At 43.9% G+C, this 21,277-nt stretch overlaps 1 protein-coding gene across 3 annotated transcripts; it reads right to left on the reverse strand.

Moving 5' to 3' along the window:
- Positions 1-364: 364 nt before the first annotated feature.
- Positions 365-20,670, reverse strand: syt16 (synaptotagmin XVI). Of its 3 annotated transcripts, none has more exons than XM_053620297.1 (7): positions 20,615-20,670; positions 12,096-12,272; positions 6,896-7,111; positions 4,437-4,732; positions 2,705-3,157; positions 2,427-2,610; positions 365-2,106 (listed from the first exon to the last, which is right to left on the reverse strand). In XM_053620297.1, the coding sequence occupies exons 1-7, from the start codon at positions 20,625-20,627 to the stop codon at positions 1,793-1,795; spliced, it is 1,653 nt and encodes a 550-aa protein (XP_053476272.1). In that variant the 5' UTR covers positions 20,628-20,670; the 3' UTR covers positions 365-1,792. The 3 variants fall into 3 exon arrangements, with proteins under 3 accessions (XP_053476272.1, XP_053476271.1, XP_053476270.1); XM_053620296.1 differs by lacking the exon at positions 20,615-20,670 and adding an exon at positions 15,931-16,562; XM_053620295.1 differs by lacking the exons at positions 12,096-12,272; positions 20,615-20,670 and adding an exon at positions 9,392-11,194.
- Between the last annotated feature and the right edge of the window lie 607 nt (positions 20,671-21,277).

Raw genomic sequence — 21,277 nt, forward strand, 5'->3', positions numbered from 1 at the left:
AAGTTGGGCTTGTAGTTGCTGAAGGGCAACAGGTTGTTACTGAATGTTGTTATAATTATTATTATTATTTTTTATTTCCTTTCAATGTACCTCGAAGCATCTCCGTTTCCTCTTGAATTTGCATAGATGCAGGAATGTGATTGCTATGGGTTGCCAGGTAAGTTACTTCTTCTAGCCCGTACGTGACCTCGAGGACCCGTGCACCCGGGGCTTTGTAAGGAGAACACGGCAGTTTGGAAGGGACTGAAAGGATGTCGTTTCGGTGGGTGCGAAATGACAATCAAACCCATATGTACGATTTGTCGCAGAACCTTCCCTAGCACTCCCCCCCACCCCACCCCCACCCCACCCCCACCCGCTCCATTTATCAATGCAAAATCTGTGGATAAAAGGAAACAAACAAACAAAAAAAAACTGAACATGAACTGAACATGAAATGATCGAACGTTGGAAAAATAAACAGTATGTACAACAGAATTCGGCATCAATACCTTCGATTCATGGAGCCAACCTGGTGGTGGCGGCGTAACGTTGTGGGGAATGTTTCCCTTGGCTTGAATTTCACACTGAAGAACATTCTGTTGCCTAGTGAAGGACAAGCGATCTGATATAGCTCGTTATCAGATTAAGCCGGGAGATCATTTTGCTTCTTTCTAGAAAGAATCGCTTTAAACGAAGCAGAATTATCTGCCTGTAGGATAACTCAATATCTAAAAACAGGCGTAGTCATCTTTTATTTGTTTAAATGTAATCAACAGAAACATTACCCGCATACGCCTATCAAGATCTTCTCACACGTAGTGCACATCGGGTCCCTTAATACCCATCATGCATCGCTTCACTGCCATCGCTGAGAATTACTTTGTTCTTTAAACTTGTGTATTGATAATACAGATGTACTACACTGTGTGTGTGTGTGTGTGTGTGTGTGTGTGTGTGTGTGTGTGTGGTTGGGTCTTGCAGTCTCTCCATCCCCCTGTGTGTGTTCGGCTCGTGGTCTTCTAATGACGTCTTTTTCATGACTATTCATCATGACAGCACTCGATGGAAACCCAAAATAATCATTCACGTTTTCCCGGAAAACCAGCTCAACGTTCTCGAAAGAAAAAAAAAAAACAACAACCCCAAAAAAACAAAACAAAACAAGCCTCTGATAAACATGAACCTTCAGACCTTTCCCGTCATCAACACACTCTCTTTGGCTACGGGATCTTCCGATTCTGTGGCTTTGTTCTTTTCTTTTCTTTTGTTTTGTTGCCTGGATCCTACCCGAACAGATAACATGGCCGAGCGGATTATTCCGGACCGTTGAAAAACCCATGAGGTAAAGAAGGAATCTTTCTCAGGACGGGTAATGACTAGAAGGTGTTGATACCGCGTGATCGCGGGAGCCGTGACACAAGAGCAACTGGATATTTTGTGAAAAATGATCGTTCTTATTACAGTTAAATGGAATGAAACGTTATACCGGCTTACGTACTGTATAACCGATTGATGATAAAAAAAATCGACTCTTCTTTGTCCGTAAGGCTGCGACGAACGGCGGCGTGGCGAGACGGCGACAGACGGAAACGCGTTTTAATCAGTGTTTTTGGAAAAAAAGTCAACCGTCCCAAATATTACGCCGTGACTAAACCGTAACAACCCCAGTCAAATCGCTCCCGTGTGTGTGCGTGTGTTTTATTTTGCTTGCATTCGTTCTGCTCGCACGATTGCACCTCGTTATTGTCGCCACTATAAGCCCAACCCTGTCGACGCTGGTGGATTCCCGTCGTCAGTTTCGTCCGTCCGTCTACGCCTCGAGGAGCGCGTGCCACCTGCACACCTGCTGGTTGCTGCTCTCCTTCATGTCCTGCCAGTGTAGCGACTCCTCCTCGCCGCTGCTGTTCTGGCCCAGCGCCAGCCAGCCGATCATCTCCTTGCGCTTCATGTTGCGTCGGTTGTACACGGCCACCATGAGCGTGACGTCGGAGAGCTGGAACAGCGCCACCTGGAAGACGAACGTCTCCTTGAACACCGGGTTGGGGTGTCCGCGCCGGACCGACGTCTTACACCGGGAGATCTCCTGACCCATGGAGTTGAGCATAGTCAGCTTGGCGTACGTATCTGCATAAAAACGGAAAAGTGTTGACGTTGAGAGCAGCACACGTGATAACAGAGCGCACGTTCATACTCGCTTATTGGTGTCGCGAGCGGGCGTGGCCTGGAGAGAGTCCTGATGAGATGAGGTAGTAGATATATATAGCTAACTATTTAAAGACGCCTTACATGTCCCGAAGTAAACGGGAACCAGGTGCAGGTGAGAACTAAAGACCACACACACACACACACGTAATGTTCCTGTGATACTGGATTATGGACACTGCACTCAGAGTAGGTGTGTTCAGCAAAGTATGGGAGTGGCTTCTTTCAGTGAGTGCGTGTACCTGGGGGTCGGTTGAGCGCCAGGTTGCGGAAGTGGCTCCCTTTGATGACCTCGACGGAGAGGCGGCCGGTGGTGGGGTTGTAGGACAGACCGAGGAGCACCTCAGGAACTCCGCCGTGAGAGAGAGACTGGGCGGAGGAGGCACTGTCAGGAGGAGCGCTTACACACAGCTCAGCGTCTAAAGCCTACAGAGAAAGAGACAGAGGTGTGTGTACTCAGTTTCTGTGTGTTAACCATTGGACATGACAATCATATAAAAAAAAAACCACCCACACACACCTTCAGGTTGCTGCGAGGTTCCAGTACGAGCGTGACCTCGTGTCTCTCGGGGTTGAGTTTGTTAAGCGCGTAGATGGTTTCTCCCATCATCTTCTCCCGGTTCATCTTGCCCAGAGCGTACAGGCGGAAGCGCAGCGCCGACGTGTTCAGCTCCGACGCGTCGAGGCGCGTGAAGCGGAATGTCTCCCCAAACCGCGGCGTCGACCCCTTCTGCACGGCCGTCTTGTAACGCTGCCGTTTTCCCGGGAGCAGGACCACACGCACCTGCCACGTGTCCATGCCGCTCCGCGCTTTATCCGGGATGTCCTGCGCCATCACCACGGTGACCAGGAGCTTACAGGAGTCGGGACGGTAACTGAGGACGACCACGAGGTCACCACATTTGGAGATGGGTGGGCGGGGCGATGTGCTGGGGGGGCGGGGCTCTGAGATGACGCTGGCTGTACGTTCGTGCTAATGAGAGAAAAGGAGAGGGACGTTTCAACACAAATACACTCACAGATACACACAGATTGGAACAGGTGGAAACACACAAATACAAACACAGAGCTTGCAGCTAATGACAAACACACACACACACACACACACACACACACACACACACACACACACACACACAGTCAGTGTTTCAGCTTTGAACAGATGGAAAGAGAGGAAGTTTCAGTTAGACAGAGAGCTCTGACTGGGAGCCGAATGATACAAAAGTGCACCGAGGAACAGTCAGGTCGTCTGAGGTGACCACCCCATATGGTTAAAGGGATCAGATGCATGGAGAAGTTTCTGTTATGTTTATAGATTATAGTAAGTCATACTGTGGCCTAAACTAGAGCTGGAAACTCATGGAAGGGGCCAGTTTTTTCTCTCATGTGGGCAGGAGTGGGCGGATTTACTTCTCGTGTGGGTGGTTTTACTTCTGGTGTGGGCAGGAGTGGGCGGACTTTACTCTCGTGTGGGCAGGAGTGGGCGGACTTTACCCTCATGTGGGCAGGAGTGGGCGGACTTTACCCTCGTGTGGGCAGGAGTGGGCGGACTTTACTCTCGTGTGGGCAGGAGTGGGCGGACTTTACTCTCGTGTGGGCAGGAGTGGGCGGACTTTACTCTCGTGTGGGCAGGAGTGGGCGGACTTTACTCTCGTGTGGGCAGGAGTGGGCGGTTTTTACTCTTGAAGGAAAATACTGGACATGCTGCAGTGTTCACGTTGCAATGTGCTTCAACTCCTACTGAACAAGACAATAAGGTTCTCAAACACACACACACACACACACACACACACACACACAGCTCAACAGTGTTAAAAGAGCTCAGGCAGCATATTTGACCCATGAAGACTAATGAATATTCATGCTCAGTAATCATGATAACTTGATAAACTCATAAATATTCATACACATGAGGCTGTTATAACATATTTCAATCTGTATTTCAGATCAGGCACTAGAACAAACACAGAGAGTGTGAGAGAGAGAGAGAGAGAGATCACAGTGGCACTGAAAGAGGACAAAAGGAAAATATTCAAATAATCATTAATAATCAGTATTAAAGAAAATTGTGAAATATTCCATCAAATAAATACTGGATAATTATTTTATGACTAAAGTTGACAATATAATGTTATTAGATAGACAGATAGATAGATGGATTTTTACCCAAAATACTGCCACAGCAGATGTTTGGAGCCAACTGTACACACACACACACACACACACACACACACACACACACACTCCAGTACCTCAGGGCTCCAGGTAGAGGAGCTGTCCGTAGCCTCGTTGTAATCATACCCCCGGTTATCCAGTGCCATGTCCATCTCTACGTGTGAGAGGGGAGTCCGGCGTCCTGCGCTCCCCTGACGACTCCTCTGACCCCGGGACAGCGTTTCAGATCCCTGAGAGCCCACGGAAGACAAGCGTCCTCTAACGGACACCGTGTCCGCCACGCTGAGGTCTCTCTGGAACAGGGACTCTGTCAGAGGATCCCTCTGTTCAGAGAGCGGGCCCTGGAAACTTCTCCTGCTAGCTCCATCTGCATCTACAGAGAAAAGCATTCCAACAGTGGCGCATTTCCCAACGATCAAGTCAGTCTCACGCTCTAGAATTTTCCACCCCCATTGTGCTGTTCTTCTCTCGTCGTTTAATAACCTACAGCCCGAATGAGACAGGTTACAGCGCTGAAATGAACTTCACAGCATTCATTAACATCAGTGATTCCCGCACGCTTGATTCCTCGAGCGCTCAGGGCTGCGCTGACCTTCATTTCATTTCAAAGGGCAAAAAAGTATTTCATTGGATTTATCGATGATAGAACTGGAATCGATCGATTGACCCGGCTGTGTTTTTTCTTTAACGATTATTATTATTTTCATGACCGGACGCTCTCTGAAAGAACAAAACGTTCCATTCCATCAACGCTGAAGACACCCTGTTGCCGTGACGACGCGAAGATCTGCGTCACCGTGGAAATTAAAACAAGGCCGCCCTGACAGAAATTTCCAAGAAATACGGTTCTGTGTTATAAAAAGAGAGACTCGTTGACCTGTTGATCAGGGAGAGGCTGAGGCTCTGCAAGGAAACGCACCACGCTCGATGGAGTCTTCTTTGCTTTTCCTTTTTTTTTAAATTATCGGCCAGGAATTCCGGAGCACCCCGTTCTGTTGTGCGTGTGGTGAACATCATGACGTGATCATATGAACGAAACGCGCTGGTGGGACAAACTCAAAGGCCACTTTGATCGGGACACGCCCACTGGACACGCCCTAAAAAAAAAGGGGTCATTTTCACAGGGAACAACCGATGTTTCATGTTCCTCGAATACCACCGGCAATGGTTGGAATTTTTTGATTTATTTAAGAATGATACGTGTGGCTAAGAGTCTCTGTGTGGGAGGGGCATACTCTCTCTCTCTCTCTCTCTCTCTCTCTCTCTCTCCTCTGTCAGTCACAGCGACTGTGAGCTCATGTATGTGGAAGAGGGCGGATAGCGCTTTCCTCTTTTTGTGTTACGCCGCAACGTGACGTGGCAGTTTCCTGGCTTCACGTGTCTCTGAGGACGCACGTGTCAACCCTGTCCGGCTGGTAGCTGACGTATGATAATGGAGAGTTGGTTGGTGGGTGGGCGGGAATGTCCATGCCCGGGTCGGAAATCTTCCAGCGATCCTTCCGTAAATGTTACACAACTTTTATTTCATGACTAACAAACAAATTGGCTCATTATAAGTTTAATAAGAGCATATGGAGTGTCTGCCGTACAAGTTCGCACAAGCTGTTACTATAGAGATGATAACCTATTACACAAGTGTGCACTACTGTCAGAGCTGCTGTTATGGAAAAATAATCATATCGCTCTTCAAATATTATATTTATCAAAAGAAGTAGACCAGACACTTCAGTTTATAGTCTACTATACTAGAGTATCTACTAAACACCAAGAGCTACAAACCGAACCGTCCGAACGTAACGGAGTTGAGCTGTACACTAAACAGCGGCAGATCACACGGAAAGTAACGAGTCGGCGATCGGAGAGCACTCTTTTAAACCTCTATCATCACAACGAGAACACCGGTCATGACCATCGGAGGGGATCATGACCGGATCAAACGCTCTCAACCAAAGGACGACCGCTGACGCATCCAAATAAATCAACAGCCTACGAAGCAATCTGGTTTCAAAGAGCAGGCCGTTCCCTCCAAACTGAACCCACATGCCAACCAAAGGACGCAGCAAGATGTTTCCAAGTACCCCGGGTAAACACCGGCGGATAAAAAGACGTCATAACGGGACGGTGGTCCGTGCGTGGGATTCACAGATGCCATCCTCATGGGAGATCAGGAAGGAAGCGCAAAGAAGAAAGGTAAATCCAGAGCACAAGTTTAAACAGAAATCCCACAAAGAACAAATAAAGACTGGGGAATAATGTGTGGTGGAGTGATAAGTCGCAGCTGGATGTAAGGAGAAAAATTTTAAACGGTTTTATTTCTTGACTTGGAGTGACAGACACAGAGGCACACAGGTCACACCTACTTCACTGGGACTGACAGACAGAGGCCACGCCTCCTTCACTGGGACTAAAAGGCACACAGGCCACACCTACTTCACTGGGACTGACAGAAACAGAGGCCACGCCTCCTTCTGACAGTCCTACGTGACCGAGTGTAAATATTAACATGTACAAGAAGTGTGTGTAAATATTTGTATACCTTCGCAGTCTGACGGTTCGGTACTGCCCTCCTCCTCCTGCTCAGGAAGCAGTCGTTCAAACTTGCGCTGTTGCCCCGGTGCACTCTGGGTAGTGACCTCTGAGATCCCGGAGCGGAAACTCTGAGAACGCGAGACTGAGATCTCGAAGCGTTTCACGATCTCTTCCTCGCTGTCTGAAGAACTGGAGATCTCGCCATCATCCCCGTAACTGTTCACTACACACACACACACACACACACACACACACATGCGATGGAGTAACGGAGAAACATTAAAAAAGAAGAACTTCAGACGTCATCATATACATTTTACACTCCAGACCTTCAAAATATAGATCATTATGAAGCTCATAATATGTATTTGTCATTCTGTCTATCTGTCCATCTGCTTATCTATTTGTCTGTCCATCTGTCTCTCTGTCTGTCTGTCTATCTATCCACCTATATATCTGTCTATCTACCTGACGGTCTATCTATCTATATATCTGTCTATCTACCTGACTGTCTGTCAATCTATCTATCTATCTATCTATCTATCTATATATCCACCTATATATCTGTCTATCTATCTGTCTATCTATCTATCTATATATATATATATATCCAACTATATATCTGTCTATCTATCTATATATCTATCTGTCTATCTATCCACCTATATATCTGTCTATCTATCTATCTATCTATCTATCTATATATCTGTCTGTCTATCTATCTATCTATATATCCACCTATATATCTGTCTATCTATCTATCTATATATCTGTCTGTCTATCTATCTATGTATCTATCTGTCTATCTATCCACCTATCTATCTATCCACCTATCTATCTATCTATCTATCTATCTAGCTATCTATATATCCACATATATATCTATCTATCTATCTAACTATCTGTCTGTCTATCTATCTATCCACCTATATATCTATCTGTCTGTCTATCCACCTATATATCTGTCTATCTATCTATCTATCTATCTATATATCTGTCTGCCTATCTATCTATATATATATCTACCTATCTATCTGTCTATCTATCTATCTATCCACCTATATATCTGTCTATCTATCTATCTATCTATCTATCTATCTATCTATCTATATATCTGTCTGTCTATCTATCTATCTATATATCCACCTATATATCTGTCTATCTATCTATCTATCCACCTATATATCTATCTATCTATCTATCTATCTATCTATATATCTGTCTGTCTATCTATCTATATATATATCCACCTATATATCTGTCTATCTATCTATCTATCTATCTATATATCTGTCTGCCTATCTATCTATATATATATCTACCTATCTATCTGTCTATCTATCTATCTATCCACCTATATATCTATCTATCTATCTATCTATCTATATATCTGTCTGTCTATCTATCTATATATATATCCACCTATATATCTGTCTATCTATCTATCTATCCACCTATCTATCTGTCTATCTATCTATATATCTATCTATGTATCTATCTATCTATCTATCCACCTATCTATCTATCTATATATCTGTCTGTCTATCTGTCTATCTATCTATATATCTATCTATCTATCCACCTATCTATCTATCTATCTATCTAGCTATCTATATATCCACCTATCTATCTGACTATCTATCTATCCACCTATATATCTGTCTGTCTATCTATCTATCTATCCACCTATCTATCTATCTATGTAAATATCTTCTCTGCACTCGCACATATATAAACACACCATACACCAAATCCAATAAATGCAAGGAAACGGTTATTTTTTTGATCCGCAGCAGTCGTCATGGTTACGCCCTTCTTACACTCAAGTGTTTTCTTCCTGTGCTTCTCATTTAAACCCCCCCTTAACACACACAAACATGTTCAGTTACCATGGCAACTCTACCCCATACTGTACCAAGCTGTTATGGACCGATTGGTGGAAAACTGAGATCTTCATTTAACCTGGAGTGGCTTCGAGAGCACATAGCACACACACTGCATTAAAAAGGGAGTGTGTGTGTGTGTGTGTGTGTGTGTGACAGAGTGTGTGCCTGAAATGTTCCCACATTTATGTTAAGAGTGAAATCTGTAGCAAATCCTCTGAATATTAATTCATACAAGAACAGAAACTCGCTGATAAATATATATTCACACTCCTGCACATGTACATAAAGCTCAGGAGCACACGTCAGAGAACTGAGTCACATGGTACATGTGTGTGTGTGTGTGTGTGTGTGTGAGAGAGAGAGAGAGAGAGATGTTCCTTCATTATTGAGACAGATGATGTGTGAACCTGTTGGTGATGTGTGTGTGTGTGTGTGTGTGTGTTTACTTTCCAAGGGCGGCTGCTCTCTCCGCATATCAGTTTACTCATTAGAAGTAGACACAGAAAACACACACACTCACACACACACACACTCATCTCTGAATAGTATCCTTCAGAGAAATGTAAAGACGGTCTTAACTGCATATTTAAAACTAAGATGGCTGACTGATTTCTCACCAGCACTGGGTGGACGTGATGACATGACGCTTCTCCTGCTCTCCACGTCCTCCATTTCCTCATTTATGGGAGTCAAACGATCTGGTAACGGCTCTATCAGACCCCTGGAAGCCAGCTGGGTGTGCAGGACCTGAAGCTTCTCCTCAGAGCTCATGGATGAGACGTCCACCTGAGATTCGTTCACCTCTACGGCCTCAGACTTGGGCTCAGAGGTCGGTTTGGGGCCGAGACTAAGGAAGGAGTCTTTTATGGTGTCCGAGAGCTGAGAGAGCCAAACGGAGAACGCCGATGGAGAGGAATCAGCCATTGTAGTAGATGTTGGATGACCGAACATACACCAATTAAATCTCTGTGCGATCTTTGTCCAGATGTCTTCAGAATAATCTCCAGAAGGAATTACGTTTGTCCAAAGAGACACCTGCGACACTATTTAGTGAACCTCCTAAAGGTTCCTATTAAAAAACCATATCCGGTAACGCTGCTACTCAACCACGCCAATCCAAAAGATCGAGGCAAAAGCTTGTAAGAGAAGACTGGAGAACCCTTTAGTCTAAAGAGCTTCAGAAAGATCTACTGCATGCCTTCTCCTTATTTCCAGAAGTACTACCACGACACCAATCTGAAGATTCCTGGAGAGGGGATGATGACGACAACTAACGAATGCTGCCGTCGGATCACCGTAATCCCAATACATTACAATACGGTGGAGCCACCTTAGTCCAAAGATCTTCAGAGAGATCTACTACAAACCTTCTACCATGCCACCTTCCAAAGCTGTCTGTTAAATACAATTTCCAGTGACACCACCGCCACCAATACAACGGTTGTTGTTAACTGGATGATGTAAGCAGCAAAATGGAGGCGATACCTTATTATCTTCAAAAAGATCTACTGCATACAGTACCTTCACCACCAAGGTATATTTAAAAAAAGAAAAAAAAACAGAACAAACCACACCAATCTGACTGCTCCCAAAAAATGTTGGAAGTGTAGACAAGATGACTGCTGGTGCTGTATCCTTGGAATCCCTAGATCCCAGAGAAACCTTAGTCCAAGTATCTTCCAAAACGATCTACTCCATACCTTCTACTTTGCCCAAAGTTGTCTATTAAAACCAGCGTTTTAAGAGACAACACGAATCCTGGAAGGTTCCTGGAAAGTAGATGGCAAGATGAACGGTATGGTTCTATCCTTGTTATATCCTTGTAATCCCTAGATCCTGGAGAAACCTCAGTCCAAATATCTTCTCAAAGATCTACAGCGCACCTCTGACGCCACCACCTTCCAGAGATTCTACAGTCTAATAAAAACTATTTCCAGTAGCACCACCAGAGCAGTATGAAGGTTCCTGGAAAGTTGATGACGAGATCCTGTTGTATCTTTTTGTAAGCCCAAGATCACCTTAGTCCAAAGATCTACTGCAGACATGCTGGTAATCCACCGTCCAAAAGGTTTCTAGAGGCGAATGACGGGGCCGACAAGATGTGCAAAGTTGTGTCTTTGTACTCCCAACTAAAGCAACAGGTGCAGTCGCGGTCCTCCCGAAGCGAATGCACACACTGACTAAGCGGCTGGTGTTTGCAAAGGGAGGCGCTCAGACTAGAAATACCAGAACACTTTACACAGAGTTTAATTAGTGTGTGCGAGCGCGCCACACGCGCATAACCATCGACAGAGTTTCGGGTTTCCGCGATACGTGTGTACGAGAGTGAGATAACGTTCAAGTTGGAACTGCCCTACTTTTCCAGAGCAGGAAATAGTTACGGATTCATGCGCTGAGCCGCCGGAGAGACGATTCAAAAGATAAACGCAATCTTCGACTTAAAGCGCACGTATTACGGGTTTTTCAAATATTCCCTTTCATGTAGCGTGTTATATATATATATATATATATATACGTAGCTGTCTGTGAACGTAAGAAAAGTCTGCAGAAATCAAAGCGCACGGCAAAACGACAAGAGTTATCGACTCCCAGAAGAAGGAATCGATTCTGAACAGCCTGAAACGAGTCGTTAGTGATTCCAGACTTTACTTCCTGTACAAAGCTACGTATGTTTCGTACGAACGAAAAAACCCCGCCTCTCGTCGTCATCGCCTGCTCGCGGACAGACGGAGCTGAAACTCGTCACGGTAGTGGGCGTGTCCTTTTCGAAACACGCTGACAGCGGTAGACCAATCACAACAGACTTTAGAACGAATCCTTTAGAACGAATCATTTAGCGAGTCGTTTGTGACACTGGGGGCGGGAAAAGGGTAATGCTGCGGTTTAAATGATGAGCACGTTAAAAGTGGTTTTTTGACCTCGGATGCATGTAAATCTATCCTCTGAGACCTTTAAGACAAAATTAGGCCCGTTTCAAAACCATACTAGGTGCGCTTTAAAGGTTAAGCTTAAGACATGCCCGGGTTGAATGAACTCAAATGTAGCCCACTTTATGTTCTCTATGGACTGGTGAGTAAGTAGTAGAAATACTTTACCTACTGAAGGACAAATCAGTAAATACTCCGTTAGGAGGAGATACTACCTACAATCTTCCGTATACGTGATCTAATGCAAACCCTTGAACAATACGGAATACAGGAAGTCTGCCGTTCCCGATTAGAACGCTTCAGACGGATTCAAACTGGAGATCTCCTGACACCTGCGTCTATCCGTGTTTCGTGTATGGACTGAGGACTGTGTGTTTCGTGACTGCGTACTCACCCAGGCCCTGGTGGATTCCAGAACGCTCCTTGCGTTTGCGATGGCCACGAAGCTTGAAGCACGGCAGCCCCCCTACACGGGCGAAACACAGCTTCTTGTTGATGAAGAGGAAGAGGATGGTAAGCAACACGACGAAGACGCCGACTGCGGACAAGAAGCCGATGGCCTCGGGCGTTACTGCGGGGGAAAAGGCGATGCGCAGAGCGTCAGAACCACGTCGTGCTTACACACAGTAACAGAGCGTCCCACAATGCACCACTTTACATCCCAAAGACGTAAAAAAAAAGTTCGTAGGATCTCGGCCCGAGCGAATATTAGGATGTTGAGAACGTGACCGTCGGTGTCGTCAAACTTCACGCGTTCGACCTTTTTCCATACTGCTCTATATGACACAGGGTCGAACCCGGACGCTATCCCAGGGAGCTCGTCACAGGTCACACACACACTCACACTCCACGGACAATTCGGACAAAAATAACCAATAACCCTTGCATAAAAAGTAGAAATTTAAGTCAGATTGTAGTGCATAGCAGTGTGTGTGTGTGTGTGTGTGTGTGTGCGCAATACTGAATGAGCCGTAGATTAAAACATCCTTATCCAAACACCCACAGAAGTGAATTTAAACCGCCATCCTTACTCAACACTTGACACACAGCTCCTTACAAGGTCATACTCTGTGCATGTGTGTGTGTGTGTGTGTGTGTGTGTGTGTGTGTGTGTGTTTGGACCAACCTCACAGAGGCTTATCTTCTCACACAGAAACTGGTATGTGTGTCTGTGGGTCGTCGATGCTTCTCGCAAAGCGTTGAGCGCCGATCGTGCACGTGTGTGTGTGAGTGTGTGTGAATGTGTGTGTGTTGTTCTGTGTGTGTATGTACGTGTGTTGCATCTCAACCTTGCACTGATTTACAGCATGTGTGGGTGTGTGTTAGTGTGAGTAGGAGGAGATAATAAGGTCGAGCCAAAGACTAACATCCCACACACACACACACACACAATGTTACTTTATTATTATTATTTATTTATTTATTTATTTATTTTTTCCGTTAATGCCGGAGACGATCGTTTTATTCGAGCTGATCCTAAGAAAGCGGTCGCTGAGAAACTTCCGGAAGACTTTCCCGTGTCTGAGAAACGTAAAAGCTGGTTCCGACGGGGTTGAAATGAAAAGACAGTACAGGCATGGGTTTTAATACTGCTAAGACTGTAATACGTGATGTGTGTGAGTGTGTGTGTGTGTGTGTGTGTGTGTGTGAGTGTGAGGCTGAGCGCATGGTTGAACTTGGAGTTGGCATCCTCCTTTTTGATGTCTTACGTCTCTCATTCTGCAATATGTTAATTACTCACCAGCACAACAATTAGCAAAGTTACCCCCTAATTACACAAAATATACATCTACACACACACACACACACACACACACACACGCCTCCGCAAACCACGCAATGCAGCCCGTTTCCTTGGAAACAGCCAAGACATTTTTAAAAGAGCTGATATAACCATGTTAAACATACGCGCACACACACACACACACACACACATGCGCACACACACATATGTATGGTATTTAAAAAAAGGTCTCGTGTTGCCATGGCAGTGTAGTTCCTAAGTGACTAGATGTTGGTCTTCATAACCGTTACTGCTTCCTGGGGGGGAGAAGGGGTCACAAAACAGAAAATAAAGATCAAAGAAAAAGAATGTCGGTCTGCGTGATCGTTATTTGCTCCCAAAAAAGCAATAAAATAAAAATAATACTCTCAATATTCTCCCATTATTACCACGCTGTACTTGATCACCTTGTCACCAGGTAACCGGAAATAAAAGACCTCGACATGCGATACGTTTGTGTCTGTGAAGCACGAAAAAGAACAGCGGTGGGAATTACGGCGTTTTACTCTAAGGATTAAAGCGTCATATATTTCAGGGATCAGAGATAAGCACATAACAGCACTGAAAGTCTCACAGTGCTTTTTTTTTTTTTTTACCCCCCTCCCCAATCAGAGAGCGAGAGAGCGAGTAGAAATTAAAGAAGCAGCGCCATCTACTGTTCGGTCGTTAACTCAGCACTTTAAACACACGCCCTAATGATCATAATATCACCGACAGACACAAAAATGAATGAATATACATTATATATATATATATATATATATATATATATATATATATATATATATATATATATATATATATATATATATATATTTTTTAAATAAGGACATCATGGAAAGCCTCATCGTGTTAATGTTGCCTCTGAGCAATCGAGTAATATGTTTAAAATTTAGTCTTATATTTTATTCTTTGGCCAAAAATGTCTTCTAAGACTAAAAGTGTATTTAGTAGAGATGGAATGGAAACAGTCGGCAAATAAACAAAAACAAAAGGTGGATGGGATATTGGGGGTGGGGGGGGGGTGGGGGATTGGGGGTGTGGAAGAATAAAATCTGATCTGATCCTGTAACAAATGGAAAAGTCTGGAACTAGAAATGTGTACATATGAAGAGACTTGAATATATTATTTAGGAGTGATTTTTATTTCTACTTGCAATGTTAGCACGTTCGCTTCACACCTCCAGGGTCGGGGGTTCGATTCCCATCGTGGCCATGTGTGTGCGGAGTTTGCGTGTTCTCCCCGTGCTGCGGGGGTTTCCTCCGGGTACTCCGGTTTCCTCCCCCAGTCCAAAGACATGCACGGTAGGCTGATCGGCGTGTCTAAAGTGTCCGTAGTGTATGAATGGGTGTGTGAGTGTGTATGTGATTGTGCCCTGCGATGGACTGGCACCCTGTCCAGGGTGTACCCCGCCTTGTGCCCGATGCTCCCTGGGATTGGCTCCAGGTTCCCCGTGACCCTGAAGAAGGAGTAAGCGGTATAGAAGATGGCTGGATGGAAGGATGGTTTAAATAAATGAATGAATGAATATGGCACGAGTATCGATATCGGCTGCTCGTCAAGGTCTCCGTATCGATTCTGGGAAAAAAGAAAACCGATACTAATCATCACGTTAACCTTTAGTCCGCTGAACTCCTGTCTAAAATCACAACATTGAAAAAAAAACGGTAGCACTTTAAAACCAAAGCAGTTTTTAAGGATTATCACTTTATCAGTCTTTCACTAAAGCCGTGTGTAAATGTCCTCATGAGCGTAGATTGACAGATGTAGCGTTAAGAAAAGCCGAACAGCCATAACACGACCAAGCGCATTCCTGGTACCTTTAGTGACACCTAAAAGCTTTCACGTAAAAGCTTCCCGAGAGCTTGAAAATGTCGAAATGGTGACTGAACAGCCGAAAGAGAAGCTACCGAGCACAGCGTGTGATAAAACTTCCAGTAACCACTGTACGTCCTCCTTTCACAGGGCGCCATTACTTTTGCCCTAACTGAACAGCTAGTCTTATTTCTTCAGCTAGTCTTTCTTTCAAGTCATTAATATGAATCGACTTGCGCTACGTGTGTGTGTGTGTGTGTGTGTGTGTGATTGAAATGAATATAATATAAACCTTATTGCTTCTGCGAACGGTTCACGAACACATTCGTCGGAAGTCGTTCGCTGGTAAGGAAAGAGTTGTTTGTGTTTGTGTCGTGTCCTACCTTTGCGATATTTTAAAATGGCAGTAGAATGAAGGAACGTCCTACTTACAGTACGTGCGTTATTACAGTACCGTCATTCTTATATTGATACGAGGAGCTGCAGAAAACCGAGACAAGCGTTAGGAAGTTAACAGAACGGTTTGCAGGATGAAATCTCATGATTGTAACAGAGCTCAATCACACACGCCGAGTTAATCTGTCACCGGTCATGTACACGTTATGTACTCTTCCGAGAACGTCGGCTTACGTGTCGCGCTCGAACTGGTAGTAACGGGACCCGGATGATTGCGCCAGCATTGTCCTCCTGTTCTTCTGTCCATATTTACCGCCGTAGAGCGATAATAAATAATCCCAACAGCTAGTCTGATCGGTCCTTTCGCCCGGCTTCGAGGACGTCCGTTCGCTTCTTCTCCATCCGATATTTAAAGCTGTTATTAAAACTGTTTCTCAAGAATCAGCCTGCTTTCTGTCTTTGTTTTTTCAACGCAACTGGCAACATCCTCATTAATCATTAATCCATTTGGGCTTTTTTTGCTAAGAAACTTTACCCATCTCTCTCTCTCTCTCTCTCTCTCAAACAAACACACACATACATCCTGTTTGAACCTGATTAGAAGCTGCACCCTTCCTAATTCTTCATCCTCAGCTCCCAAACCCAAACACGCGAGTGAAGACAGCTCCATCCGAAACCCGACCGCCCTCGCTCCTTCCTCGACATCTACGACACACCAGCTCGCTAGACCCGACTGTTAGGCGTGCGAATCACACGACACGTTGTACCGGTTCGCCTATGATCGACTTATTCACTCTCCCTGACCAAAACAACGCCTCGAGCAAGACCTTCCTACAATCAGACTTGACCCCGGAAAGTACCCTTGGATCTTGAATCTTAGGAGAATCCCAGACGCCATCTTAAGGCCTGTTCCATTACTGTATTAACAAGGGAAGATTTTTACACAACACCTTGGAGCGTGAAGTACCGACTCAACAAACAGCGAGGAAAAATACCTATCAGATTAAGGCATTGGATTTCCGACCAGAAGGTCATGAGGTCAAATCCCAGCACCACCCCTGTCGGTCCACCCGGTTCGATAATACGTATATGGAAAGTTCACGGAACCACGAGCTGATCGACCTCAGACGAGATGTTAGAGCGCGCCGGGAAGGACGGTAAGAGTGACTCAAAAAGAGTTGCAGGACGACTTGAAAGCAGCAGAGAACGATCGTCTCCGCTCCCGTCCAAAACTCTCCTGCTGAAAAAGAAGCGCGGAGAAACAAGTCGAAAAAATCTGCACGCGGTCATTTAGTCGAATCAGAACTCTTTTGGGACACGACAAAAAAAACCAAAAAAAACCTCTTTTGTAATAACTTGGACTGGAATGTCTGGAGAAAAAAGCGTTGCGCGTACGATCGCACATATGAACAGCATACCCACAGTGAAGCATGGTGGTGGGAGCATCATGATTTGTAGTGGCTTCTCTGCAAACGCTACATGAAACATGAATGAAGGGATGTACCGGGACGTGCTCCAGATCCGGCGAATGAAATGATATGCTGTTAGACACGATAATCCGAAGTTAAGAAAAATAGACCTACAACGATGTCACTCGTCGTGTTAAATACAATATATCAGACACGAGAAATATCTATTTATCTCGGATCAAAAACGTCTCACAGACGGTCGGACCACAAAACGGCGTTCTCTCGTGCTTTTCATTTCGAATTTCATCGATCCATCCATTACGCCTCGGAAAGGCTCGACAAGATCCGTCGTCCTGAAGCCATCACCACAACCACTCCCATCTGTTCAGCGTCTGCTCGACTTTCATTTCCTGTGAGCCGTATCGTCTCGGCACACATGCCGAGACTGGGTAACGACTTGCTCCGAGTCGGTCTACTGACGCCAAGCCCCATTAAAACTCTCCAGCGAAGAGCAAACCACTTTCGGTTTGATCTTCTTATTAAACTGAGAGGCCTTCGAGCGTGTTTAATCATTTCGCATATTCAGAACCGCCCTCAATACCAATACACATACTATTACTACTACTAATCATCATCATCATCATCATCATCATCATCATCATCAAGCCACAATATTCAGATTAACATCTAGAAATGGGAAAGATCTACACTACACGACACTGCATCTACACACGTGACCTTCTCAAATCACAAATCAGGACTGCGACAGAAGCACTAAACCGCATTCACACGAAGTAGGCAGGAAGACTGTTAGGAAAGGAAACTAGAGGACGAAATCAAACACTTCCTGTCGAATAACACACTTACTTTTGTCTGCGTAAGTTGTAATGGGTTTGCGGTTCCTCTGCATGGACTTTACTGAGAGACTCAGTCATCACATGCATGGGCTTTTTTCCTTTCTATAAAACAGTAATAATCAGAGTTTGTTATTGTTCTAATCAAGACACTTCTCACAGACAGGAAGACGGAGGAAACAGCGCTGAAGTGATCAGAGTGATGTGATATGATATGGAAAGCACCTGACAACACTGCAAAGTATGCAAAGCTGTAGGGATTTTAAAATAATTATTAAAAATAATAATAATAATAATAATATTACTCCAAAAATGCACTTTAAATGCTCCATCCTCATAAACGGAACGGTTTTAACAAGGCCTAGCTATAAACTAGGGATTAAATGCGAGTCTTTTTCAGTGATTCGTTCGAATCTGTTCAGTTACACGATTCACTCAGATTCGTTCGCCCAAACGTGCAGCCTTTACACAGTGCCTCAGTGCTTAAAAACAACAACAACAACAACATAAACATATAAATGAAAAAAAAAATTAAAAATGACCAAAAGAAGAACTGATTCGCACAGTGATCCGCCGGACAAGAGAGGAGCTAATCCTGCCGGAAAGATTCGTTCGTTTGAATCTCGGATTCGACTGAAATGATTCGCTGACTCACGAGGGGCCTGTAAACGCACAGTTTTGAGTGTTTACCTAGCCTACAGAAAATCTGTTTGATAATCATGAAGCCGGTTGTAGATACGTGCGGTAGTTTGTCTTCCTCGTTGAAATGCTTTGTTTGGCCGTTGATTCAGAGTCCGATTTTGTTTTTTATTGATTCACTTTAAAGACTTGTTCCAAAAGACTGAATCGTTCATGAATGACACGTGCCTACTATAAACACTGTAAATGTGCAGATTATTACTTTTTTTATTACAACACTGAGTGGGTTTTTATTTCATCATTTTGTTGTCCGGACAAAAACTTTTATATATGAAAAAAAAAACAAACAAACAACTTTTTATGTTCAAATTATGTCATTTTTGGCACAACCGTCACGTCAAGCAATTTCTTTGTAAGCGATAATTGAGTATCGTACACGTATATTTCTGGTAAGTCCTACTTCATTCTTCATACATCTGAGTGCACTATTAAACATTTATACCGCTTTTATCAGGAGGAGAAACATAATATACAGAGCGAGGAACATGCCGAGGTGAGTCTAACATTGTAACAGAGGCCATTACGACTCCATTAGACCTCGGATCGCATCGCAGCTAATAGCTATTTATGGGTCTTCATGCGTCCATCTACTTTACTGCCGATGTTAATGTTAACGTTAACATGATACACGTCATACACAGAGGGGGAAATGATGAAAGATCTACATTAATGGAGATATACTGGCTGAAAACACGCACTCTTTCTCTAACTCTGTTGCACCCAGGAGGCATCGTTTATACTGGGACAAGTTCGAAATAAATGCAGCAGCTACAGTACCTGCACGCCGAGTCACGTGAATTCTGCATTGGTTCCTGATTGAGCAATTAGAAAACAGCCCATCATCACATGATGTTTAGTCAACTGTTGTCTAAAGTTTCCTCGTAGATGATTTCATTTCTTTCTTTTTGCTTAATGCAGGGTGCCAATATTTTCAGCGGAGACTCAGGGCGCTCTACGAAGCAATCAAATAAGGTGACGGAATCAGCCGCGTTTATTTCCGCGTCCCGATAACGGCATTTCCGTTGAGGCTTTAAGGCAAGCAAGTCCAATCCAAATGTAACGCTGCTTACGGGAAATGCATTCGTATTAAAGCTGCAGTTGGTAACATCACAAATTGCTCCTTTGAATGACATATCTGGCGAAATATTATATCACAGCTGCCCAAATTTTTGCTATGATTTGTGAAATAACAATCTTTTTGTGTGTGTGTGTGTGTGTGTGTGTGTGTGTAATATCATGCCATTTGTTCGAGACCTTGTGATATCAAACTAACAGTTTCATTGTTGAGCTATTCATATGAATAAATATTTTCGCCCTAACGTCTAATATCACCGCACAGCTTCACCGTCACCGCCGCTGTGCTTTTGACAACTCTTTCAATCTTTATTTGAAACAAAAACAAAACAACAACGCTACAATTGGCAAATACTATAAATTGATCAATCTACAAGTTAGAAAGTTTGACTTTAACTACTAGTTATACTAGTTTGCGAGTATAAACACGACAAGGCTGGAGTAGATGAGTTTTCCTGTACCATTACAATATATATATACATATTAGGACATCACAAGCACTAATATAGACCCCTCACTATTTTTACAGGAATTAATACACACCTCCTAGCCAATCAGAAACGAGTATTTTATGACGTAATGTTTATGACCTTACACATGGCAAGATTAATATCATTTCGTCATATTTCTTACATCAACAAACAGAAATGAGAAGGTAAAGACAGAGAAAGACAGAAAATGAGTTGTACAAGATCTCTCTCTCTCTCTCTCACACACACACACATGAACGCATGATGCCTACACGTGCACGCGCACGTCCAGGACAGTCACAGTCCATTGCACACTGTATATAAGGTATATAAAGTAAAACATTAAATCAACAGGAAATTCAAAGGCATAATGGAGTAGCTTTATAATAAAGATAATAAACAGGTCACTTACTGTCGGCTGCCATTGCTGAAACGGATCAAACAGATCCAGTAGGTTATTATTTTTTTTCACTCAGCTCTTCTTAGCAGCTTCATATGCCCGTTTTTGTTTATTTATTAATGATATGTATAAATATAATGATGTGGCGTGTGTGAGAGATCCCGCATCAGCTCATTCCCCCACTCCGGTTTTATCATTGCAGCAGATGCAGTGGGATTTTTGTTTTTTTTTTCTCCCACAGTGACGCGGAGCGCGCATTCTGCCTCCAGTGCGCATGCGCAAGACACTCAGCACCCGTGCAGGCCCCACGTGCTCGGGTTTACTTGTGCTTATTCCTGTGGTGCATGCGTTTCACACGTTATTTTCTTCAGATATATCTCCCTGTCTGTGCCTTTAAACCCTTTTGAGGCAATATTTTGTATTTTTGGGCTATTTAAAGGTGAAATACTCACATCAGTAAACAATACGGCGAAGAACACTTCAATTCAGGGCATTGATCATGGCCAAGAACGCTATCCTCGTGAACTGTAAATAAATACATTTTAAAAATACACCATTACTATAACCCCAACGGAGGAATTTACGTATGGATTATATTAAATCGAAAAATGATCTGCCTCCATGGAGAACTACATTGAAATACACATCACGAACACCTCCCTGGTGCACGCTGGT

Source organism: Ictalurus furcatus, chromosome 3 (genome assembly GCF_023375685.1).
Source record: "Ictalurus furcatus strain D&B chromosome 3, Billie_1.0, whole genome shotgun sequence".
Classification (NCBI taxonomy): Eukaryota; Metazoa; Chordata; class Actinopteri; order Siluriformes; family Ictaluridae; genus Ictalurus; species Ictalurus furcatus.

Excerpts from the sequence above, each read along its gene's own strand:
- syt16 (XM_053620295.1), bottom strand. The coding sequence starts at position 9,725 with ATGTTCGGTCATCCAACATCTACTACAATGGCTGATTCCTCTCCATCG. Across the intron at positions 4,733-6,895 it reads CGAACCGTCAGACTGCGAAG|ATGCAGATGGAGCTAGCAGG; the intron begins GTATACAAATAT and ends TTTTCTCTGTAG. Across the intron at positions 2,107-2,426 it reads GGCGCTCAACCGACCCCCAG|ATACGTACGCCAAGCTGACT; the intron begins GTACACGCACTC and ends GTTTTTATGCAG.